This window comes from Scyliorhinus canicula, chromosome 8, assembly GCF_902713615.1.
Source record: "Scyliorhinus canicula chromosome 8, sScyCan1.1, whole genome shotgun sequence".
Taxonomy (NCBI): domain Eukaryota; kingdom Metazoa; phylum Chordata; class Chondrichthyes; order Carcharhiniformes; family Scyliorhinidae; genus Scyliorhinus; species Scyliorhinus canicula.
Genome location: NC_052153.1, coordinates 4,952,147 through 4,975,143, shown reverse-complemented (window position 1 = coordinate 4,975,143; position 22,997 = coordinate 4,952,147). Strand labels below are relative to the sequence as shown.

General features: G+C 52.6%; 1 protein-coding gene across 1 annotated transcript in view; it reads right to left on the bottom strand.

Moving 5' to 3' along the window:
• The window catches only part of anp32b (acidic (leucine-rich) nuclear phosphoprotein 32 family, member B), a 69,683-nt gene extending 46,686 nt beyond the window's left edge, over window positions 1–22,997 (bottom strand). Inside the window, exon 1 of the mRNA XM_038804057.1 lies at window positions 22,751–22,997. Coding sequence (XP_038659985.1) covers window positions 22,751–22,804 — 54 coding nt within the window. The 5' untranslated portion in view covers window positions 22,805–22,997. The remainder of the gene's footprint in view (window positions 1–22,750) is intronic.

Here is a 22,997-nt window from a genome sequence, read left to right as displayed (position 1 = left end):
GAACCCCCCACGAAGTCTGCCCACCATTTACCAGACACAGGACAGCAAAGTGACAGAATAATCCTCCACTTGCCTGGTTGAGTTCAGCACCCTCGACGCTCAGGAAACTCAGCACCTCTCAGGACAAATCAGCCCCCTGAATTAGCATCCCATCCACCACCTTAAACATTTGCTTCTTCCACCACCGATGCTGTGACAGTGGTTTGCACCATGTACAAGATGCACTGCAGCAACTCACCAAGGTTTCTTTGACGCCATCTTCCAAACCTGCAACCACTACTACCTAGGAGGACAAGGACAGCAGATGTATGGGAACACCACCACCCGCAGGTTACCCGCCAAGTCACACACCATCCGGACTTGGAAATACATCGCCACTGCTGTGGCACAGAGAGGGAACTGGGTGAATTTCTACTTGAAGCACAGAAAGGTTAGCATGCAGGTCCAGCGAGTAAATAAAATAGAATATTCATCTTTATTACAAGGAGGGATTGAGTATAAAAGTAGGGACGGAAGGGCCTGTTCTGTGCTGTATTTTTCTATGTTCTATGTCTTGCTACAACTGTACCACACCTCAGGTACTGTGTCCAGTTTTGATCTCCTTATTTAAGAAAGGATATGCTTGTAGTGGAGACAGGTTCAGAGGAGGTTAAAATAACAATACAGCACAGGAACAGGCCCTTCGGCCCTCCAAGCCTGTACTGGTCATGATACCAACCTTTGCGAAAACCCTCAGCACTGCCTTGTGCCGTATCCCTCTATACCCATCCTATCCATGTGTTTGTCAAGATGCCTTTTGAACGCTGTTAATATATTTGCTTCCACAACCTCCACTGGCAGCACGTTCCAGGCACTCACCACCCTCTGTGTAAAAAAACCTGCCTCGCGCATCTCCTCTAAATTTTGCCCCATGGACCTTAAACCTATGCCCCCTGGTGACTGACCCCTCCACCCTGGGAAAGAGTGCCTGCCCATCCACTCTATCCATGCCCCTCATAATCTTGTAGACCTCTATCAAGTCACCCCTCAACCTCCGTCTTTCTAATGAAAACAGTCCGAGTCTATTCAGCCTCTCCACATAGCTAACACCCTCCAGACTAGGCAACATCCTGGTAAACCTCCTCTACACCCTCTCCAAAGCCTCCATATCCTCCTGGTAGTGTGGCAACCAGAACCAGTGCGGCCGTACCAAGGTTCTGTACAACTGTAGCATGACTTGCCAGTTTTTATACTCAATGCCCCATCCAATGAAGGCAGGCATTCCGTATGCTTTCTTAATTACCTTGTCCACTTGTATTGCCACTTTCAAAGATCTGTGGACCTGCACGCCCAGATCCCTCTGGCTTTCTATAATCCTAAGAGTTTTACCATTTACGGTATATTTCCCCTCTAGGTTAGACCTACCAAAATGCATGACCTCACATTTGTGCGGATTAAACTCCATTTGCCATTTCTCTGCCCAAGTCTACAACCTACCTATGTCCTTCTGTACCTTCTGACAATCTTCAACATTATCTGCCACTCCACCAACCTTGGTGTCATCCGTGAACTTACTACGCTGATTCCTGGGGGTGAAGGGGTTTGTAAATAAGGAAAGATAGAGCCAGGTTAGGCTGATTATCTTTGAAGTTTAGAAGAATGAGAGATGATCTGATTGAAAGATACAAGACTGAGGGGGTTTGACAGGGATAGATATTGAGAGGAGGTTTTCCCTCATGTGGGAATGTAGAATGTAGCTTCAAAATCTCGATTTAAGATGAGAGATTTCTTCTCTCAGAGGGGTTAACTTTGAAATTCTCTACTTGAAAACAGCAGAGGTTGAGTTGTTGAATGCATGCAAGGTGGAGATTGGACAGATTTTTGAGCTATAGGTGAGTCAGGGGTTGTAGAACAGGCAGGAGAGTGGAATTAAGGCTAAGATCAGATCAGCCATAATCTTGTTGAATGCTGGAGCAGTCTGATGGTCCCAGGGACTTCCCTCTGCTCCTCTGATGTTGTTATATTCCTTCATCGTTAGTTGTCAGAATCCTGGAACTCCCTCCCTACCAGCATTGTGGGTGCACCTACACCACATGGACTGCAGCGGCTCAAGAAGGCAGCTCACCACAACCTCATCAAAGGCAATTAGGGATGGGCAATAAATGCTGGCCTAGCCAGCGACACCCACATCCCATCAATGAATTTTGAAAAAATGTTTCCATGATTGTGGGTTGATTGAGCACGTAATCCAGATATACGTTTAATTGCAATATTTCAGGAGTGGTGTCACCTTTTAAAAGAGATGGTGAAATCAAGTTTGCCATCTAGCTGTTTAAATAGGTGTTAAAGGTTCCATAATAGAGTGTGCGTACTAACGATTATAATGTAAGAAACAGAGCAGCCAACTTGCATACAGCAAGATCCCACACACAGCAACGTGATAACAACCAGATATTTATTAACAAAAACAACTTGAATTTATCGAAAATGGGGCCTTTAACACCATGAACTATCCCCATGTCACTTCACAGGAACGTTATAAGACATAGTGTGACACGGACCACAGGGGCAGCTGTCAGGTCAGATGACGAGAAGCTTGGACAAAAGAGGTAGGTTTTAAGGAATTTCTTGAAGGAGGAGGGAGAGATAGAGGAGGAGGACGGGAGAGGTTCAGGGAGCGAATTCCAGAGCTTAGAGTTCAGGTAACTGAGGACATAGTCAACAGTGGTAGAGCAATTAAAATCAGGAGTGTTGAAGAGACCAGAGATGGAAGAGTGTAGTAATCTGAGAGGGTTGTGGGGCTGGAGGAGATGACAGATAGGGAGGGATAAGGCCCTCGAGGGATTTGAAAACAAGGAGGATAATTTTAAATTTTACAGGTCCAAGAAGTGACTTGACAAGGAGCCGGTGTATGTCAGTGAGCACAGGGAGTCATAGGTGATGGGGACCTCCTGTCAACTCAGACACAGATGCCAGGTGTTTTGGTTGACCTCAAGTTTAGAGGGCAAACTGTGGGGGTCCAGCCAGGAGAGCTTTGGGATAGACGTGTCTCAAGGTAACAAAGGGGATGAGGCATTCACCAGCCGATGGGCTGAGACGAGACATAGATTGATGTTACAGAGGTGGAATTAGGTGATCTTAACGATGACCTGGATATAAAGGGGTAGACACTGGCCTCAGAACACCGGGGGGGGGGGGGGGGGGGGGGGGGGGTGACCCGACAGACTGAATAGCTTACTTCGGAATTAATCACACATGAAGTACTGATGGATGTGATATAAAAAATTTTTAGAAACCCAATTGATGGAATATTTTCCTGACCCCAGTTATACTGTGAGCTACACATTTTCCACCCTCAACACAGGGAATGTGCTGGGGAAATTCATGGCAGCAATCCAGTAACACAGGAAGCTGTGCACCGTCAAAAACTAGACAAGCTGCAGCAGCATCACACCTAATGATGGAAATTTTAAAAAATATATACCGTTCGGGACAGGTAGAACACAGGAATTGGCAGCTGTCATATCACCAGAACAATTCAGTATCTACCCCATTACTAGGACCAATGGGACACCAAATCGAGTGGAGAAAGATTTGCATTTTTATGGCGCCTGTCACAACCTCAGCGTGTCCTAAAGCACCTACAGTCAGTTACGTTCTGTTGACGTCACTGTTACAACATAGGAAACGTGGCAGTCAATGTTTGCATAGCAAGGCGACACAAATGGCAAATGAGGAGGGGCACGGTGGTTAGCACTGCTGCCTCACGGCGCCGAGGACCCGGGTTCGATCTCGGCCCTGGGTCACTGTCCGTGTGGAGTTTGCACATTCTCGCCCTGTATGCGTGGGTTTCGCCCCCACAATGCAAAAAGGATGTGCAGGGTAGGCGCATTGACCACGTTAAATTTCCCCTTCATTGGAAAAAAACATTATTGGGCACTCTAAATTTATATTTTAAAAAAACAAATGGCAAATGCGACCCTGACGCCGATAATCGGCCGCAGTGATGTTGGATATGGCTGAATATTGGCCTGGTCATCTTTAAATGCAAGGAACTCTTGAACTCTTTTACGTCCACCCGAGAGGGGAGCCGGTGTCTCAGGTTAACACCTCATCCGAAAGTCAGCTCCTCCAACGGTGCAGCACTCCCTCAGTACTGCAGCCGATAGTCAGCTCCTCCAACAGTGCAGCACTCCCTCAGCAAAAAGTCAGCTCCTCCAACAGTGCAGCACTCTCTCAGTGCTGCAGCCGATAGTCAGCACCTCCAACAGTGCAGCACTCCCTCAGTGCTGCAGCTGAAAGTCAGCTCCTCCAACAGTGCAGCACTCCCTCAGTGCTGCAGCCGAACGTCAGCTCCTCCAACAGTGCAGCACTCCCTCAGCAAAAAGTCAGCTCCTCCAACAGTGCAGCACTCCCTCAGTACTGCAGCTGAAAGACAGTTCCTCCAACAGTGCAGCACTCCCTCAGTACTGCAGCTGAAAGTCAGCACCTTCAACAGTGTAGCACTCCCTCAGTACTGCAGCCGAAAGACATCTCCTCCAACAGTGCAGCACTCCCTCAGCACTGCAGCCGATAGTCAGCTCCTCCAACGGTGCAGCACTCCCTCAATGCTGCAGCTGAAAGTCAGCTCCTCCAACAGTGCAGCACTCCCTCAGCACTGCAGCCGATAGTCAGCTGCTCCAACAGTGCAGCACTCCCTCAGTACTGCAGCCGAAAGTCAGCTCCTCCAACAGTGCAGCACTCCCTCAGTAGTGCAGCTGAAAGTCAGCTCCACCAACAGTGCAGCACTCCCTCAGCGCTGCAGTGTAGCACTCCCTCAGTACTGCAGCCGAAAGTCAGCTCCCCCCAACAGTGCAGCACTCCCTCAGTACTGCAGCCGAAAGTCAGCTCCCCCAACAGTGCAGCACTCCCTCAACAAAAGTCAGCTCCTCCAACAATGCAGCACTCCCTCAGTACTGCAGCCGAAAGACAGTTCCTCCAACAGTGCAGCACTCCCTCAGTGCTGCAGCCGAAAGTCAGCTCCTCCAACAGTGCAGCACTCCCTCAATGCTGCAGCTGAAAGTCAGCTCCTCCAACAGTGCAGCACTCCCTCAGTACTGCAGCCGAAAGTCAGCTCCTCCAACAGCGCAGCACTCCCTCAATGCTGCAGCTGAAAGTCAGCTCCTCCAACAGTGCAGCACTCCCTCAGCACTGCAGCCGATAGTCAGCTGCTCCAACAGTGCAGCACTCCCTCAGTACTGCAACCGATAGTCAGCTCCTCCAACAGTGCAGCACTAGCTCAGCACTGCAGCCGAAAGTCAGCTCCTCCAACAGTGCAGCACTCCCTCAGCACTGCAGCCGAAAGTCAGCTCCTCCAACAGTGCAGCACTCCCTCAGCACTGCAGCCGATAGTCAGCTGATCCAACAGTGCAGCACTCCCTCAGCACTGCAGCCGAAAGTCAGCTCCTCCAACAGTGCAGCACTCCCTCAGTACTGCAGCCGAAAGTCAGCTCCTCCAACAGTGCAGCACTCCCTCAGCACTGCAGCCGAAAGTCAGCTCCTCCAACAGTGCAGCACTCCCTCAATGCTGCAGCTGAAAGTCAGCTCCACCAACAGTGCAGCACTCCCTCAGCACTGCAGCCGATAGTCAGCTCCTCCAACAGTGCAGCACTCCCTCAGCACTGCAGTGTAGCACTCCCTCAGTACTGCAGCCGAAAGTCAGCTCCCCCCAACAGTGCAGCACTCCCTCAGCACTGCAGCCGAAAGTCAGCTCCCCCCAACAGTGCAGCACTCCCTCAGTACTGCAGCCGAAAGTCAGCTCCTCCAACAGTGCAACACTCCCTCAATGCTGCAGCTGAAAGTCAGCTCCTCCAACAGTGCAGCACTCCCTCAGTACTGCAACCGATAGTCAGCTCCTCCAACAGTGCAGCACTCCCTCAGCACTGCAGCCGAAAGTCAGCTCCTCCAACAGTGCAGCACTCCCTCAGCACTGCAGCCGAAAGTCAGCTCCTCCAACAGTGCAGCACTCCCTCAGCACTGCAGCCGAAAGTCAGCTCCTCCAACAGTGCAGCACTCCCTCAATGCTGCAGCTGAAAGTCAGCTCCTCCAACAGTGCAGCACTCCCTCAGCACTGCAGTGTAGCACTCCCTCAGTACTGCAGCCGAAAGTCAGCTCCCCCCAACAGTGCAGCACTCCCTCAGTACTGCAGCCGAAAGTCAGCTCCCCCCAACAGTGCAGCACTCCCTCAGCACTGCAGCCGAAAGTCAGCTCCCCAACACTGCAGCACTCCCTCAGCACTGCAGTGCAGCCCAAAGTCAGCTCCTCCAACAGTGCAGCACTCCCTCAGCACTGCAGCCGATAGTCAGCACCGTCAACAGTGCAGCACTCCCTCAGTGCTGCAGCCGAAAGTCAGCTCCTCCAACAGTGCAACACTCCCTCAATGCTGCAGCTGAGAGTCAGCTCCTCCAATATGCAGCACTCCCTCAGCACTGCAGCCCAAAGTCAGCTCCTCCAACAGTGCAGCACTCCCTCAGCACTGCAGCCGAAAGACAGCTCCTCCAACAGTGCAGCACTCCCTCAGCACTGCAGTGCAGCACTCCCTCAGTACTGCAGCCGAAAGTCAGCTCCTCCAACAGTGCAGCACTCCCTCAGCACTGCAGCCGAAAGACAGCTCCTCCAACAGTGCAGCACTCCCTCAGCACTGCAGTGCAGCACTCCCTCAGCACTGCAGCCGATAGTCAGCTCCTCCAACAGTGCAGCACTCCCTCAGCACTGGAGCCAAAAGTCAGCTCCTCCAACAGTGCAGCACTCCCTCAGCACTGCAGCCGATAGTCAGCTCCTCCAACAGTGCAGCACTCCCTCAGCACTGCAGCCCATAGTCAGCTCCTCCAACAGTGCAGCACTCCCTCAGCACCGCAGTGCAGCACTCCCTCAGTGCTGCAGCCGAACGTCAGCTCCTCCAACAGTGCAGCACTCCCTCAGTGCTGCAGCTGAAAGTCAGCTCCTCCAACAGTGCAGCACTCCCTCAGTGCTGCAGCCGAACGTCAGCTCCTCCAACAGTGCAGCACTCCCTCAGCAAAAAGTCAGCTCCTCCAACAGTGCAGCACTCCCTCAGTACTGCAGCTGAAAGACAGTTCCTCCAACAGTGCAGCACTCCCTCAGTACTGCAGCTGAAAGTCAGCACCTTCAACAGTGTAGCACTCCCTCAGTACTGCAGTGCAGCACTCCCTCAGTGCTGCAGCTGAAAGGCAGCACCTTCAACAGTGTAGCACTCCCTCAGTACTGCAGTGCAGCACTCCCTCAGCACTGCAGTGCAGCACTCCCTCAGTACTGCAGCCGAAAGACATCTCCTCCAACAGTGCAGCACTCCCTCAATGCTGCAGCCGATAGTCAGCTCCTCCAACGGTGCAGCACTCCCTCAATGCTGCAGCTGAAAGTCAGCTCCTCCAACAGTGCAGCACTCCCTCAGCACTGCAGCCGATAGTCAGCTGCTCCAACAGTGCAGCACTCCCTCAGTACTGCAGCCGATAGTCAGCTCCTCCAACAGTGCAGCACTCCCTCAGTAGTGCAGCTGAAAGTCAGCTCCACCAACAGTGCAGCACTCCCTCAGCGCTGCAGTGTAGCACTCCCTCAGTACTGCAGCCGAAAGTCAGCTCCCCCCAACAGTGCAGCACTCCCTCAGTACTGCAGCCGAAAGTCAGCTCCCCCAACAGTGCAGCACTCCCTCAACAAAAAGTCAGCTCCTCCAACAATGCAGCACTCCCTCAGTACTGCAGCCGAAGACAGTTCCTCCAACAGTGCAGCACTCCCTCAGTGCTGCAGCCGAAAGTCAGCTCCTCCAACAGTGCAGCACTCCCTCAATGCTGCAGCTGAAAGTCAGCTCCTCCAACAGTGCAGCACTCCCTCAGTACTGCAGCCGAAAGTCAGCTCCTCCAACAGTGCAGCACTCCCTCAATGCTGCAGCCGATAGTCAGCTCCTCCAACAGTGCAGCACTCCCTCAGCACTGCAGCCGATAGTCAGCTCCTCCAACAGTGCAGCACTCCCTCAGCACTGCAGCCGATAGTCAGCTCCTCCAACAGTGCAGCACTAGCTCAGCACTGCAGCCGAAAGTCAGCTCCTCCAACAGTGCAGCACTCCCTCAGCACTGCAGCCGAAAGTCAGCTCCTCCAACAGTGCAGCACTCCCTCAGCACTGCAGCCGATAGTCAGCTGATCCAACAGTGCAGCACTCCCTCAGCACTGCAGCCGAAAGTCAGCTGCTCCAACAGTGCAGCACTCCCTCAGCACTGCAGCCGATAGTCAGCTCCTCCAACAGTGCAGCACTCCCTCAGCACTGCAGCCGAAAGTCAGCTCCTCCAACAGTGCAGCACTCCCTCAATGCTGCAGCTGAAAGTCAGCTCCACCAACAGTGCAGCACTCCCTCAGCACTGCAGCCGATAGTCAGCTCCTCCAACAGTGCAGCACTCCCTCAGCACTGCAGTGTAGCACTCCCTCAGTACTGCAGCCGAAAGTCAGCTCCCCCCAACAGTGCAGCACTCCCTCAGCACTGCAGCCGAAAGTCAGCTCCCCCCAACAGTGCAGCACTCCCTCAGTACTGCAGCCGAAAGTCAGCTCCTCCAACAGTGCAACACTCCCTCAATGCTGCAGCTGAAAGTCAGCTCCTCCAACAGTGCAGCACTCCCTCAGTACTGCAACCGATAGTCAGCTCCTCCAACAGTGCAGCACTCCCTCAGCACTGCAGCCGAAAGTCAGCTCCTCCAACAGTGCAGCACTCCCTCAATGCTGCAGCTGAAAGTCAGCTCCTCCAACAGTGCAGCACTCCCTCAGCACTGCCGTGTAGCACTCCCTCAGTACTGCAGCCGAAAGTCAGCTCCTCCAACAGTGCAACACTCCCTCAGTACTGCAGCCGAAAGTCAGCTCCTCCAACAGTGCAACACTCCCTCAATGCTGCAGCTGAAAGTCAGCTCCTCCAACAGTGCAGCACTCCCTCAGTACTGCAACCGATAGTCAGCTCCTCCAACAGTGCAGCACTCCCTCAGCACTGCAGCCGAAAGTCAGCTCCTCCAACAGTGCAGCACTCCCTCAATGCTGCAGCTGAAAGTCAGCTCCTCCAACAGTGCAGCACTCCCTCAGCACTGCAGTGTAGCACTCCCTCAGTACTGCAGCCGAAAGTCAGCTCCCCCCAACAGTGCAGCACTCCCTCAGTACTGCAGCCGAAAGTCAGCTCCCCCCAACAGTGCAGCACTCCCTCAGCACTGCAGCCGAAAGTCAGCTCCCCAACACTGCAGCACTCCCTCAGCACTGCAGTGCAGCCCAAAGTCAGCTCCTCCAACAGTGCAGCACTCCCTCAGCACTGCAGCCGATAGTCAGCACCGTCAACAGTGCAGCACTCCCTCAGTGCTGCAGCCGAAAGTCAGCTCCTCCAACAGTGCAACACTCCCTCAATGCTGCAGCTGAGAGTCAGCTCCTCCAATATGCAGCACTCCCTCAGCACTGCAGCCCAAAGTCAGCTCCTCCAACAGTGCAGCACTCCCTCAGCACTGCAGCCGAAAGACAGCTCCTCCAACAGTGCAGCACTCCCTCAGCACTGCAGTGCAGCACTCCCTCAGTACTGCAGCCGAAAGTCAGCTCCTCCAACAGTGCAGCACTCCCTCAGCACTGCAGCCGAAAGACAGCTCCTCCAACAGTGCAGCACTCCCTCAGCACTGCAGTGCAGCACTCCCTCAGCACTGCAGCCGAAAGTCAGCTCCTCCAACAGTGCAGCACTCCCTCAGCACTGCAGCCAAAAGTCAGCTCCTCCAACAGTGCAGCACTCCCTCAGCACTGCAGCCGATAGTCAGCTCCTCCAACAGTGCAGCACTCCCTCAGCACTGCAGCCCATAGTCAGCTCCTCCAACAGTGCAGCACTCCCTCAGCACCGCAGTGCAGCACTCCCTCAGTGCTGCAGCCGAACGTCAGCTCCTCCAACAGTGCAGCACTCCCTCAGCAAAAAGTCAGCTCCTCCAACAGTGCAGCACTCTCTCAGTGCTGCAGCCGATAGTCAGCACCTCCAACAGTGCAGCACTCCCTCAGTGCTGCAGCTGAAAGTCAGCTCCTCCAACAGTGCAGCACTCCCTCAGTGCTGCAGCCGAACGTCAGCTCCTCCAACAGTGCAGCACTCCCTCAGCAAAAAGTCAGCTCCTCCAACAGTGCAGCACTCCCTCAGTACTGCAGCTGAAAGACAGTTCCTCCAACAGTGCAGCACTCCCTCAGTACTGCAGCTGAAAGTCAGCACCTTCAACAGTGTAGCACTCCCTCAGTACTGCAGTGCAGCACTCCCTCAGTGCTGCAGCTGAAAGTCAGCACCTTCAACAGTGTAGCACTCCCTCAGTACTGCAGTGCAGCACTCCCTCAGCACTGCAGTGCAGCACTCCCTCAGTACTGCAGCCGAAAGACATCTCCTCCAACAGTGCAGCACTCCCTCAGCACTGCAGCCGATAGTCAGCTCCTCCAACGGTGCAGCACTCCCTCAATGCTGCAGCTGAAAGTCAGCTCCTCCAACAGTGCAGCACTCCCTCAGCACTGCAGCCGAAAGTCAGCTCCTCCAACAGTGCAGCACTCCCTCAGTACTGCAACCGATAGTCAGCTCCTCCAACAGTGCAGCACTAGCTCAGCACTGCAGCCGAAAGTCAGCTCCTCCAACAGTGCAGCACTCCCTCAGCACTGCAGCCGAAAGTCAGCTCCTCCAACAGTGCAGCACTCCCTCAGTACTGCAGCCGATAGTCAGCTGATCCAACAGTGCAGCACTCCCTCAGCACTGCAGCCGAAAGTCAGCTCCTCCAACAGTGCAGCACTCCCTCAGTACTGCAGCCGATAGTCAGCTCCTCCAACAGTGCAGCACTCCCTCAGCACTGCAGCCGAAAGTCAGCTCCTCCAACAGTGCAGCACTCCCTCAATGCTGCAGCTGAAAGTCAGCTCCACCAACAGTGCAGCACTCCCTCAGCACTGCAGCCGATAGTCAGCTCCTCCAACAGTGCAGCACTCCCTCAGCACTGCAGTGTAGCACTCCCTCAGTACTGCAGCCGAAAGTCAGCTCCCCCCAACAGTGCAGCACTCCCTCAGCACTGCAGCCGAAAGTCAGCTCCCCCCAACAGTGCAGCACTCCCTCAGTACTGCAGCCGAAAGTCAGCTCCTCCAACAGTGCAACACTCCCTCAATGCTGCAGCTGAAAGTCAGCTCCTCCAACAGTGCAGCACTCCCTCAGTACTGCAACCGATAGTCAGCTCCTCCAACAGTGCAGCACTCCCTCAGCACTGCAGCCGAAAGTCAGCTCCTCCAACAGTGCAGCACTCCCTCAATGCTGCAGCTGAAAGTCAGCTCCTCCAACAGTGCAGCACTCCCTCAGCACTGCCGTGTAGCACTCCCTCAGTACTGCAGCCGAAAGTCAGCTCCTCCAACAGTGCAACACTCCCTCAGTACTGCAGCCGAAAGTCAGCTCCTCCAACAGTGCAACACTCCCTCAATGCTGCAGCTGAAAGTCAGCTCCTCCAACAGTGCAGCACTCCCTCAGTACTGCAACCGATAGTCAGCTCCTCCAACAGTGCAACACTCCCTCAGCACTGCAGCCGAAAGTCAGCTCCTCCAACAGTGCAGCACTCCCTCAATGCTGCAGCTGAAAGTCAGCTCCTCCAACAGTGCAGCACTCCCTCAGCACTGCAGTGTAGCACTCCCTCAGTACTGCAGCCGAAAGTCAGCTCCCCCCAACAGTGCAGCACTCCCTCAGTACTGCAGCCGAAAGTCAGCTCCCCCCAACAGTGCAGCACTCCCTCAGCACTGCAGCCGAAAGTCAGCTCCCCAACACTGCAGCACTCCCTCAGCACTGCAGTGCAGCCCAAAGTCAGCTCCTCCAACAGTGCAGCACTCCCTCAGCACTGCAGCCGATAGTCAGCACCGTCAACAGTGCAGCACTCCCTCAGTGCTGCAGCCGAAAGTCAGCTCCTCCAACAGTGCAACACTCCCTCAATGCTGCAGCTGAGAGTCAGCTCCTCCAATATGCAGCACTCCCTCAGCACTGCAGCCCAAAGTCAGCTCCTCCAACAGTGCAGCACTCCCTCAGCACTGCAGCCGAAAGACAGCTCCTCCAACAGTGCAGCACTCCCTCAGCACTGCAGTGCAGCACTCCCTCAGTACTGCAGCCGAAAGTCAGCTCCTCCAACAGTGCAGCACTCCCTCAGCACTGCAGCCGAAAGACAGCTCCTCCAACAGTGCAGCACTCCCTCAGCACTGCAGTGCAGCACTCCCTCAGCACTGCAGCCGATAGTCAGCTCCTCCAACAGTGCAGCACTCCCTCAGCACTGGAGCCAAAAGTCAGCTCCTCCAACAGTGCAGCACTCCCTCAGCACTGCAGCCGATAGTCAGCTCCTCCAACAGTGCAGCACTCCCTCAGCACTGCAGCCCATAGTCAGCTCCTCCAACAGTGCAGCACTCCCTCAGCACCGCAGTGCAGCACTCCCTCAGTGCTGCAGCCGAACGTCAGCTCCTCCAACAGTGCAGCACTCCCTCAGCAAAAAGTCAGCTCCTCCAACAGTGCAGCACTCTCTCAGTGCTGCAGCCGATAGTCAGCACCTCCAACAGTGCAGCACTCCCTCAGTGCTGCAGCTGAAAGTCAGCTCCTCCAACAGTGCAGCACTCCCTCAGTGCTGCAGCCGAACGTCAGCTCCTCCAACAGTGCAGCACTCCCTCAGCAAAAAGTCAGCTCCTCCAACAGTGCAGCACTCCCTCAGTACTGCAGCTGAAAGACAGCTCCTCCAACAGTGCAGCACTCCCTCAGTACTGCAGCTGAAAGTCAGCACCTTCAACAGTGTAGCACTCCCTCAGTACTGCAGTGCAGCACTCCCTCAGTGCTGCAGCTGAAAGTCAGCACCTTCAACAGTGTAGCACTCCCTCAGTACTGCAGTGCAGCACTCCCTCAGCACTGCAGTGCAGCACTCCCTCAGTACTGCAGCCGAAAGACAGCTCCTCCAACAGTGCAGCACTCCCTCAGCACTGCAGCCGATAGTCAGCTCCTCCAACGGTGCAGCACTCCCTCAATGCTGCAGCTGAAAGTCAGCTCCTCCAACAGTGCAGCACTCCCTCAGCACTGCAGCCGATAGTCAGCTGCTCCAACAGTGCAGCACTCCCTCAGTACTGCAGCCGATAGTCAGCTCCTCCAACAGTGCAGCACTCCCTCAGTAGTGCAGCTGAAAGTCAGCTCCACTAACAGTGCAGCACTCCCTCAGCGCTGCAGTGTAGCACTCCCTCAGTACTGCAGCCGAAAGTCAGCTCCCCCCAACAGTGCAGCACTCCCTCAGTACTGCAGCCGAAAGTCAGCTCCCCCAACAGTGCAGCACTCCCTCAACAAAAAGTCAGCTCCTCCAACAATGCAGCACTCCCTCAGTACTGCAGCCGAAAGACAGTTCCTCCAACAGTGCAGCACTCCCTCAGTGCTGCAGCCGAAAGTCAGCTCCTCCAACAGTGCAGCACTCCCTCAATGCTGCAGCTGAAAGTCAGCTCCTCCAACAGTGCAGCACTCCCTCAGTACTGCAGCCGAAAGTCAGCTCCTCCAACAGTGCAGCACTCCCTCAATGCTGCAGCCGATAGTCAGCTCCTCCAACAGTGCAGCACTCCCTCAGCACTGCAGCCGATAGTCAGCTGCTCCAACAGTGCAGCACTCCCTCAGTACTGCAACCGATAGTCAGCTCCTCCAACAGTGCAGCACTACCTCAGCACTGCAGCCGAAAGTCAGCTCCTCCAACAGTGCAGCACTCCCTCAGCACTGCAGCCGAAAGTCAGCTCCTCCAACAGTGCAGCACTCCCTCAGCACTGCAGCCGATAGTCAGCTGATCCAACAGTGCAGCACTCCCTCAGTACTGCAGCCGAAAGTCAGCTCCTCCAACAGTGCAGCACTCCCTCAGTACTGCAGCCGATAGTCAGCTCCTCCAACAGTGCAGCACTCCCTCAGCACTGCAGCCGATAGTCAGCTCCTCCAACAGTGCAGCACTCCCTCAATGCTGCAGCTGAAAGTCAGCTCCACCAACAGTGCAGCACTCCCTCAGCACTGCAGCCGATAGTCAGCTCCTCCAACAGTGCAGCACTCCCTCAGCACTGCAGTGTAGCACTCCCTCAGTACTGCAGCCGAAAGTCAGCTCCCCCCAACAGTGCAGCACTCCCTCAGCACTGCAGCCGAAAGTCAGCTCCCCCCAACAGTGCAGCACTCCCTCAGTACTGCAGCCGAAAGTCAGCTCCTCCAACAGTGCAACACTCCCTCAATGCTGCAGCTGAAAGTCAGCTCCTCCAACAGTGCAGCACTCCCTCAGTACTGCAACCGATAGTCAGCTCCTCCAACAGTGCAGCACTCCCTCAGCACTGCAGCCGAAAGTCAGCTCCTCCAACAGTGCAGCACTCCCTCAATGCTGCAGCTGAAAGTCAGCTCCTCCAACAGTGCAGCACTCCCTCAGCACTGCAGTGTAGCACTCCCTCAGTACTGCAGCCGAAAGTCAGCTCCCCCCAACAGTGCAGCACTCCCTCAGTACTGCAGCCGAAAGTCAGCTCCCCCCAACAGTGCAGCACTCCCTCAGCACTGCAGCCGAAAGTCAGCTCCCCAACACTGCAGCACTCCCTCAGCACTGCAGCCCAAAGTCAGCTCCTCCAACAGTGCAGCACTCCCTCAGCACTGCAGCCGATAGTCAGCACCGTCAACAGTGCAGCACTCCCTCAGTGCTGCAGCCGAAAGTCAGCTCCTCCAACAGTGCAACACTCCCTCAATGCTGCAGCTGAGAGTCAGCTCCTCCAATATGCAGCACTCCCTCAGCACTGCAGCCCAAAGTCAGCTCTCCAACAGTGCAGCACTCCCTCAGCACTGCAGCCGAAAGACAGCTCCTCCAACAGTGCAGCACTCCCTCAGCACTGCAGTGCAGCACTCCCTCAGTACTGCAGCCGAAAGTCAGCTCCTCCAACAGTGCAGCACTCCCTCAGCACTGCAGCCGAAAGACAGCTCCTCCAACAGTGCAGCACTCCCTCAGCACTGCAGTGCAGCACTCCCTCAGCACTGCAGCCGATAGTCAGCTCCTCCAACAGTGCAGCACTCCCTCAGCACTGGAGCCAAAAGTCAGCTCCTCCAACAGTGCAGCACTCCCTCAGCACTGCAGCCGATAGTCAGCTCCTCCAACAGTGCAGCACTCCCTCAGCACTGCAGCCCATAGTCAGCTCCTCCAACAGTGCAGCACTCCCTCAGCACCGCAGTGCAGCACTCCCTCAGTGCTGCAGCCGAACGTCAGCTCCTCCAACAGTGCAGCACTCCCTCAGCACTGCAGCAGAACTTTGTGCTCAAATCTCTGGAATGAGAAGCTTTGGACTGGAGATGAGAGTGATAACCACTGAGCTTCAGCTGACACCTACCAGACTGACCAGGAGAGTTCAAGACATTAATTTGCATAGTTTTTACATAGCGATAGCCACAAACTCCAATCCCCAACTATTGACTCCATCTTTCTCTCTGGCTGAAGCTGTCCCAAATGTGGTGTGATATGTGACCCCGTACTACCACTAAGACCCTGGGTTGGATTCTCCGCAGTCCAGCGGTGAAATTGCGGTTGGCGCCGGGGCAGAGAATCCATTTCCCCGCACGGAATCGGGACCAGTGCCGGTTTCCAGATTCTGCGGGCCCCGAAAAGCAGCGCACCCGGAGAGTACGCCACGCAGCACCTACCTGGGGCCATTGCTGGCGGTCCACTCCGCCATTCTCCACCCCCGACCGGCCGAAGTCCCCACGGCGTGGATCTAACGTGGTCCTGCCAGTCGGGAAACTAGCCTGGCAGATGCGGATTCAGTCAGAGGGCTTTGGGGCCTTATACACGGCCGGACAATGTTTGGGCGGGTGGTCAATGTTCGGGCTCGCGGCCGATCTGGACGTCTATTTTTAATGTCCAGCTCCGCAGCCTGAGTCTGCCATGGAGCACGGCGCGGCCGCTGGAAGCTGCTGCCGTGCGCATGCACGGCCTCCAACCCGGAAGTACAGGGGCCCTTATCTGCAGCAAAAGCTGCTAGATTTACGCCGGGTCCCTGCTAGCCCCCTGCAGGGCTGGGAATATGTGGCCCTTTCATGCCAGTTATTCTTATGTGAAAGTCCACAGTTTTTACGACGGCGTGGGGACATTGTCCCAATAACGGAGAAGCCAGCCCCAAAGGGGCAACACGGTAGCATGGTGGTTAGCATAAATGCTTCACAGCTCCAGGGTCCCAGGTTCGGTTCCCGGCTGGATCACTGTCTGTGCGGAGTCTGCACGTCCTCCCCGTGTGTGCATGGGTTTCCTCCGGGTGCTCCGGTTTCCTCCCACAGTCCAAAGATATGCGGGTTAGGTGGATTGGCCATGCTAAATTGCCCGTAGTGTCCTAAAAAGTAAGGTGGGGTGGGGTGGGGGGGGTTGTTGGGTTACGGGTATAGGGTGGATACGTGGGTTTGAGTAGGGTGATCATTGCTCGGCACAACATAGAGGGCCGAAGGGCCTGTTCTGTGCTGTACTGTTCTATGTTCTATATGTTTCCACCTCCATAATATCACCCGACTTTGTCCCGGTCTCATGTCACCTGCTGCTCAAACCCTCATCCATCCCTTGTTTTCTCTGGACTCAATTAATCCAACACACTCCTGGCTCCTCTCCAACATTCTCTGCTCTAAACTCGAGGACATCCAAAACACTGCTGCCCATATCCTACATACACCAAGTGAGACCTTGGATCTTCTGCATCCAGCTGAGAGGGCGGATGGAGCCTCAGCTTAATGGATGCATTGGTTGTCGTCTTCCAATGTTCTGTATATTCTGCAAAGTCCCAGCAGATTGGAGAGTGGCAAATGTAACCCCGCTATTTAAAAAAGGAGGTAGGGAGAAAACAGGGAATTACAGACCGGTTGGTCTAAGATCAGTAGTAGGGAAAATGCTGTTATTAAGTATGTTATTAAGGATGTGATAACTGGAAAATATCAACGGGATTGGACAAAGTCAACAAGGATTTATAAAAGGGAAATAATGTCTTACAAACCTACTAGAGTCTTTTGAGGATGTAACTGGTAGAATAGATAAGGGAGAACCAGTGGATGTGGTGTATTTGGATTTTCAGAAAGCTTTTTATAAAGTCCCACATAAGAGGTTAGTGTGCAAAATTAAACCACATGGGAATAGGGGGCAATATACTGTCATGGATAGAAAATATTAGCCAGACAGTAAATAGAGATTAGGAATAAATGGGTCTTTTTCAAAGTGTTAGGGGTTAACTAGTGGGTGCCTGCAGGGTCAATATTTGGGGCCCAGTTATTGCCAATATACATCAGTGATTTGGAGGATGGATTCAAATGTAATTTTTCCAAGTTTGCTGACTACAGAAAATGTGGTGGGGATGTGAGGGTGAGGAGGATGTTAAGAGGCTTCAAGGTGATCTAAACAAGTTGTGAGTGGGCAGTATGTGGCGGATGCAGTATAACGTAGATAAATGTGAAGTTATCCACTTCTGAGGGAGAAGAAGAATGGCAGAGTAAATAGATTGGGAAATGTTGATGTACAAAGGGTTTCCTTGTACACCAGTCACTGAAAGCAAGCATGGGGGGTGCAGCAAGCGGTTAGGACAATAAGTCATATGTCAGCCGTCATTGCAAGAGGATTTGAGTACAGAAGCAAGGATGTTACTGCAGTTGTACAGAGCCTTGGTGAGATCACACCTGGAATATTGTGAGCAGTTTTGGTCTCCTTACTTAAGAAAAGATATATTTGCCAGAGAGAGTACAGCAAAGGTTCACCAGGCCGACTCCTGAGATGGCAGGATTGTCATACGAGGAGTGATTGGGTCAGCTGGGCCTGTATTCCCTGGAATTTAGAAGAACGAGAGTGGATCTAATGGAAACAAATAAAATTCTAACAGGACTGGCCAGACAGGATGCAGGAATGTTGTTTCCTTTGGCTGGGATGGGGGAGGAATCTAGAACAAAGGGACACGGGCGCAGGATACGGGGTGGGCCATTTAGGACTGAGATAAGGAGAAACCTCTTCACTCAGAGGGTAGTAAACTTGTGGAATTCATGTGGTGACCAAGTCATTGAATATACAAGTTTGCTGACGATACGACCGTGATGGGCCGGATCTCGAATAACGACGAGTCAGAATACAGGAGGGAGATAGAGAACCTAGTGGAGTGGTGCAGCAACAACAATCTCTCCCTCAATGCCAGCAAAACTAAAGAGCTGGTCATCGACTTCAGGAAGCAAAGTACTGTACACACCCCTGTCAGCATCAACGGGGCCGAGGTGGAGATGATTAGCAGCTTCAAATTCCCAGGGGTGCACATCTCCAAAAATCTGTCCTGATCCACCCACGTCGACCCTACCACAACAGCGCCTATACTTCCTCAGGAAACTAAGGAAATTTGGCATGTCCATATTAACACCAACTTTTCCAGTTGCACCATAGAAAGTATCCTATCTGGCTGCATCACAGCCTGGTATGGCAACTGCTCAGCCCAGGACCACAAGAAACTTCAGAGTCGTGAACACAGCCCAGTCCATCACACGAACCTGCCTCACATCTATTGACTCCATCTACACCTCCCGCTGCCTGGGGAAAGCAGGCAGCATAATCAAAGACCTCTCCCACCCAGCTTACTCACTCTTCCAACTTCTTCCATCGGGCAGGAAATACAAAAATCTGAGAACACGCTCAAAAACAGCTTCTTCCCCACTGTTACCAGACTCCTAAACGACCCCCTTATGGTCTGACCTGATTAACACTACACCCCTGTATGCTTCATCCAATGCCGGCGTTGTGTAGTTCCATTGTGTTGTGTGCCCTATTATGTATTTTTTTTTTCATGTACTTAAATGATCTGTTGAGCTGCTTGCAGAAAAATACTTTTCACAGTACCCAGGTACAAGTGACAATAAACAAAATCCAAATCCAATATTTAAGAAGGAAATAGACAGAATTCTAGACGGTAATGAAATCAAGAGATATGGGAAGAAGACAGGAGTATGGCATTGAGATAGAGGATCTGTCCATTTCGTATTGAGTGGCGGAGCAGGTCGAGGGGCCGTATGGCCTACTCCTGCTCCTATTTACTATGTAACATCTCCTCTAAAAGAGAGCGTCACGGAGAGTGCAGCACTTTCTCAGTATTGCAAGGCGCGTGATAGTTTGATTTTTGACAGTTTGACCAAAACTGGCTCGAAAATGGGCTATGAGTTACAGTGTGTGATTTGTTAGTGACATCACTATGTTCATACAGTCGCTGTACAAAACCACAAAAACTGGCTGGGCTGCAGATTGTGAGCATCTGGAATAAAAGTTTTCATTTAAGAAATCTTAATCCACAATGTTAAAACCGGCTACAAAGGGTTGAAACAACAACTTGTATTTACAAAGTAATTTTAGCGCATCAACCAGCCATATAAATACCGTGGTCTACAAGAGCCAGTCAGGGGCTAGGAATCCTGCAGCAAGTAACTCACCTCCTGACTCCCCAAAGCCTGTCCACCATCCACTAGCCACAGGTCAGGAGTGTGATGACATACTTGCCACTTGCCTGGATGAGTGCAGCTCCAACAACACTCAAGAGGCTCAACACCATCCAGGATAAAGCAGCCCTGTTTGATTGGCACCCCATCCATCACATTAAATATTCACTCTCTCCACTGGTAGCCGTGTGTACCATCTACAAGATGCACTACAGCAACTCGCAAGTTTCCTTAGGTCGCACATTCCAAACCGACGACCTATACCACCTTGAAGGGCAGCAGACACTGGGAACACCACCAGCTGCAGCTTCCTCTCCAAGACACTCACCCCCGACTCGGAAATATATAGCTGTTCACTCACTGTGGCTGGGCCAAAATCCTGAAACTCCCTCCCTAACAGCACTGTGGGTGTGCCTACACCCAGGGACTGCAGCGATTCAAGAAGACAGCTCACAACCACCTTCTCCAGGGCAATTAGGGATGGGAAAACAATTGCTGGAATGGCTGCTGAATCTCACATCCCATTACTGAATAAAAATAGATAAAACATCTCAAGCCACTCCACAGGAGTTAACAAAACAAAAACTGGCACAGTTGCACAGTGGCTAGCACTGTTGCTTCACAGCTCCAGGGTCCCAGGTTCGATTCCCGGCTTGGGTCACCGTCTGTGCGGAGTCTGCACATTCTCCCTGTGTCTGCGTGGGTTTCCTCCGGGTGCTCCGGTTTCCTCCATCAGTCCTAAAATGTGCAGGTTAGGTAGATTGGCCATGATAAATTGCCCTTAGTGTCCACAAAGGTTAGATGGGGTTACTGGGTTGTAGGGATAGGGCGGAGGTGTGCAAGATTCCAGAAGTGGAGTGGCGCAGAGATCTGAGGATTGCAGAGGAAGCATTGACACTCCCCATGGAACCTGTCCTAACATCCAACCGTGCCTGCTCTCTAAAAGAGGAAATGAAACTGCTCTCCTCGAAGGAGACATTTAATAGTTCAAAGAAACGCTAATCTGGCGACAGAAATGGCTACTGTGCACAGCTGCCAGATCTCACGATCCAACTGCAAATAGGTTCAACAGACGATTTCTTCCTTTCAAACATTTGCTCAATTTGAGAAAAATGCAAGAAGTGACTAGTGAATCAATGGCGAGCTCGTGCCCAATTCCCATTACACTAGTCCACAAGAAGTCATATTGGAAAGGTTAACTCTCTCCACAGACGCTGCTGCTGAGCATTTCCAGCACTTCCAGTCTTGATTTTAAATTTCAGATCTCCAGCATCCGCAGAATTTTGCCTTTATTTAATGACCCCCCACCCACCCAGGTTTCTTTTAACCTCGCCTCTTTGGGATGCTGCCTGACGACTGTGCAAATCCTCCCCAAGCTGGTGGGTTTGAACGTGCACCATTTCGCAAATTGCCTTTCCATTGCGAACTTTTGAAGGTGTCTTGTTGGAATGGAATGGGATGGGATGGGGGAGGGGGTGGAGGTCAAGAGAGACAAACTTGAGAAAGAAAAACGAAGAGGAAAAAAAAAGGTCCAAGTTCAGAAAAACATGAATTTTATTTCTCAGATGACGTCAGTCCTTTCTCACCCATCCCCCAGCACAAACACACACACACTTCCCTTTAAAGTAACCATTGGAAGGCGGTGGCGACATTTGCAGAATGGATACATTGGGCGGCGGATACATTCGCGGCGCCGCTGAAGGTTCCATTTGGAACGCGATGTAGCGAAAGGGCGAGCGGCGCCTTGCAGCAACAATGGGGAGAGGGAGCGACCCTCCCGGTGGCTCCAATGTGGCCACTCCGGAGCCCGGGCTGCCCCACCACCACAAGGCGAGTGACCAGCCCGTGAACACCCCGGGGGCGGTGTGGCGGCCACAACACTGAGCAGCATGTACTTCAATACATTGTGTACGTGTTATGTGTGTTTTTAAAGATATAGATCCCCCCTCTTCTAATCACACTCCTGTAAACTTTTAAAATCATGTCGCGTTGCAAATTGTCTCCTCCCTCTAAAATCGGAGGACTGTAAAGTGCTGCCTGGCTTTTCGGGGGGGGGGGGGGGGGGGGGGGGGGGGGGGGGCGACGACCACCAACATGGCGAACTCTCAAAGTGCAGAGCTGCAGATTCTGTGCTCCCCGCACCCTACGAGTTCACACTTTTGTTTTTAATCCAGTCACTAAATGGGGGGGGGCTGCCTCGTGCATTCATTCGGTTTGCAAAACACCCGCCCTGTATCTCCCCCCCCCCCCCCAAAAAAAAAAACACGGTTAGAAACAGAATGCTCGCTTGTGACGACGGGTTCCGCCGTTTCCTACGCCGGAGGAAACGATGCCGAAATTCTCTTCCCCCCCCCCCCCCCTTTTTTTTAAAGAAAAAGTTTACTAAGCAACCCTACCTTTGTTTTGCAAAAATATTTGACCCCATGTTGAATAAACTAAACCACAAACTCGCCCCCCCCTTCCGCATTTGGGCGCCAGTTAAAAGTTTTTAATTTTAAAAACGTAACAACTTGGTCACCCACGTCGAAACTGCAAGATTTCATATTTGACCCTTGTGACAAAATATTGGCGGAGCGCTGGAAAGAACCAGCGTGGTAGATTTCAGCTGATACACACACACGCTGATATTAACAAACCAACTCCACTGGGGGAATGGTTTCAGAGCACCGCTTTTGTCAACAAGAAAATGCAAGAACTTCTTTTTTTCCTAAATGGAAAATACAACTCTCCATGGAGATTAAACGCCCCTCTCCTCTCTCCCCTGCCCTTTTAAAAGGGCGCCGTGACTGTATGTTACAAATATGGCTTCCAAAGCAGAGCACAAAATTTCCAGGCAGAGAGAGAGACCATCTCTTCAACATCCCTTTCCACGTCCTGAGGTGTGATACTCCTCCCATGACAGAAAGTTCTCATTTATTCAGCTCCTCCGGGGGAGGGGAGGGGGAAATCCAGTTTTCAAAGAGTTAAATTGTAACATAACAGCAACTCCCGCCTCGCTCAAACCGCTCTCTCCTCGCACTCAAAAAAAAAAATTATATTTCCCTGGCTGTGTGCACATTTTTTTTGAATTTTACACCCCTTCCTCTTCCCAAGAAGTCGCATTTCAAAAATAACATGACGGCGGTCCCGCTACAAAATAAACAAAATGGAAACTATGTGGTCACCAAAGGGTCACGGCTACCTTAATTTTTTTTAAAGAAAGTAACGCCAACAAAACTCGCACCACATCTAAATCTTAGTTACAAAATTACAGCGAGGAAAAGGGGGTGGGAAGCTTACATCAGACGGTGTTCTGTTCCGAAGTTCCAGATGAATTCTCCTTTTCATATCCATTTCTTTTTTTTGTTAAATACAGTTTTCAATTGGTTAAAATGCTGAATTTGTACTCCAGGCAAGGGAGTCACAGTGTGATGATCTACTCTCAATGTGCCGGTAATGTGACCAAACGCCAAGTTCTCTCTCTCTCTCTCTCCGGCGCCAAACCAGCAGCAGAGCTGAGCGAGCGAGCGAGAACCATAGGTGGCAA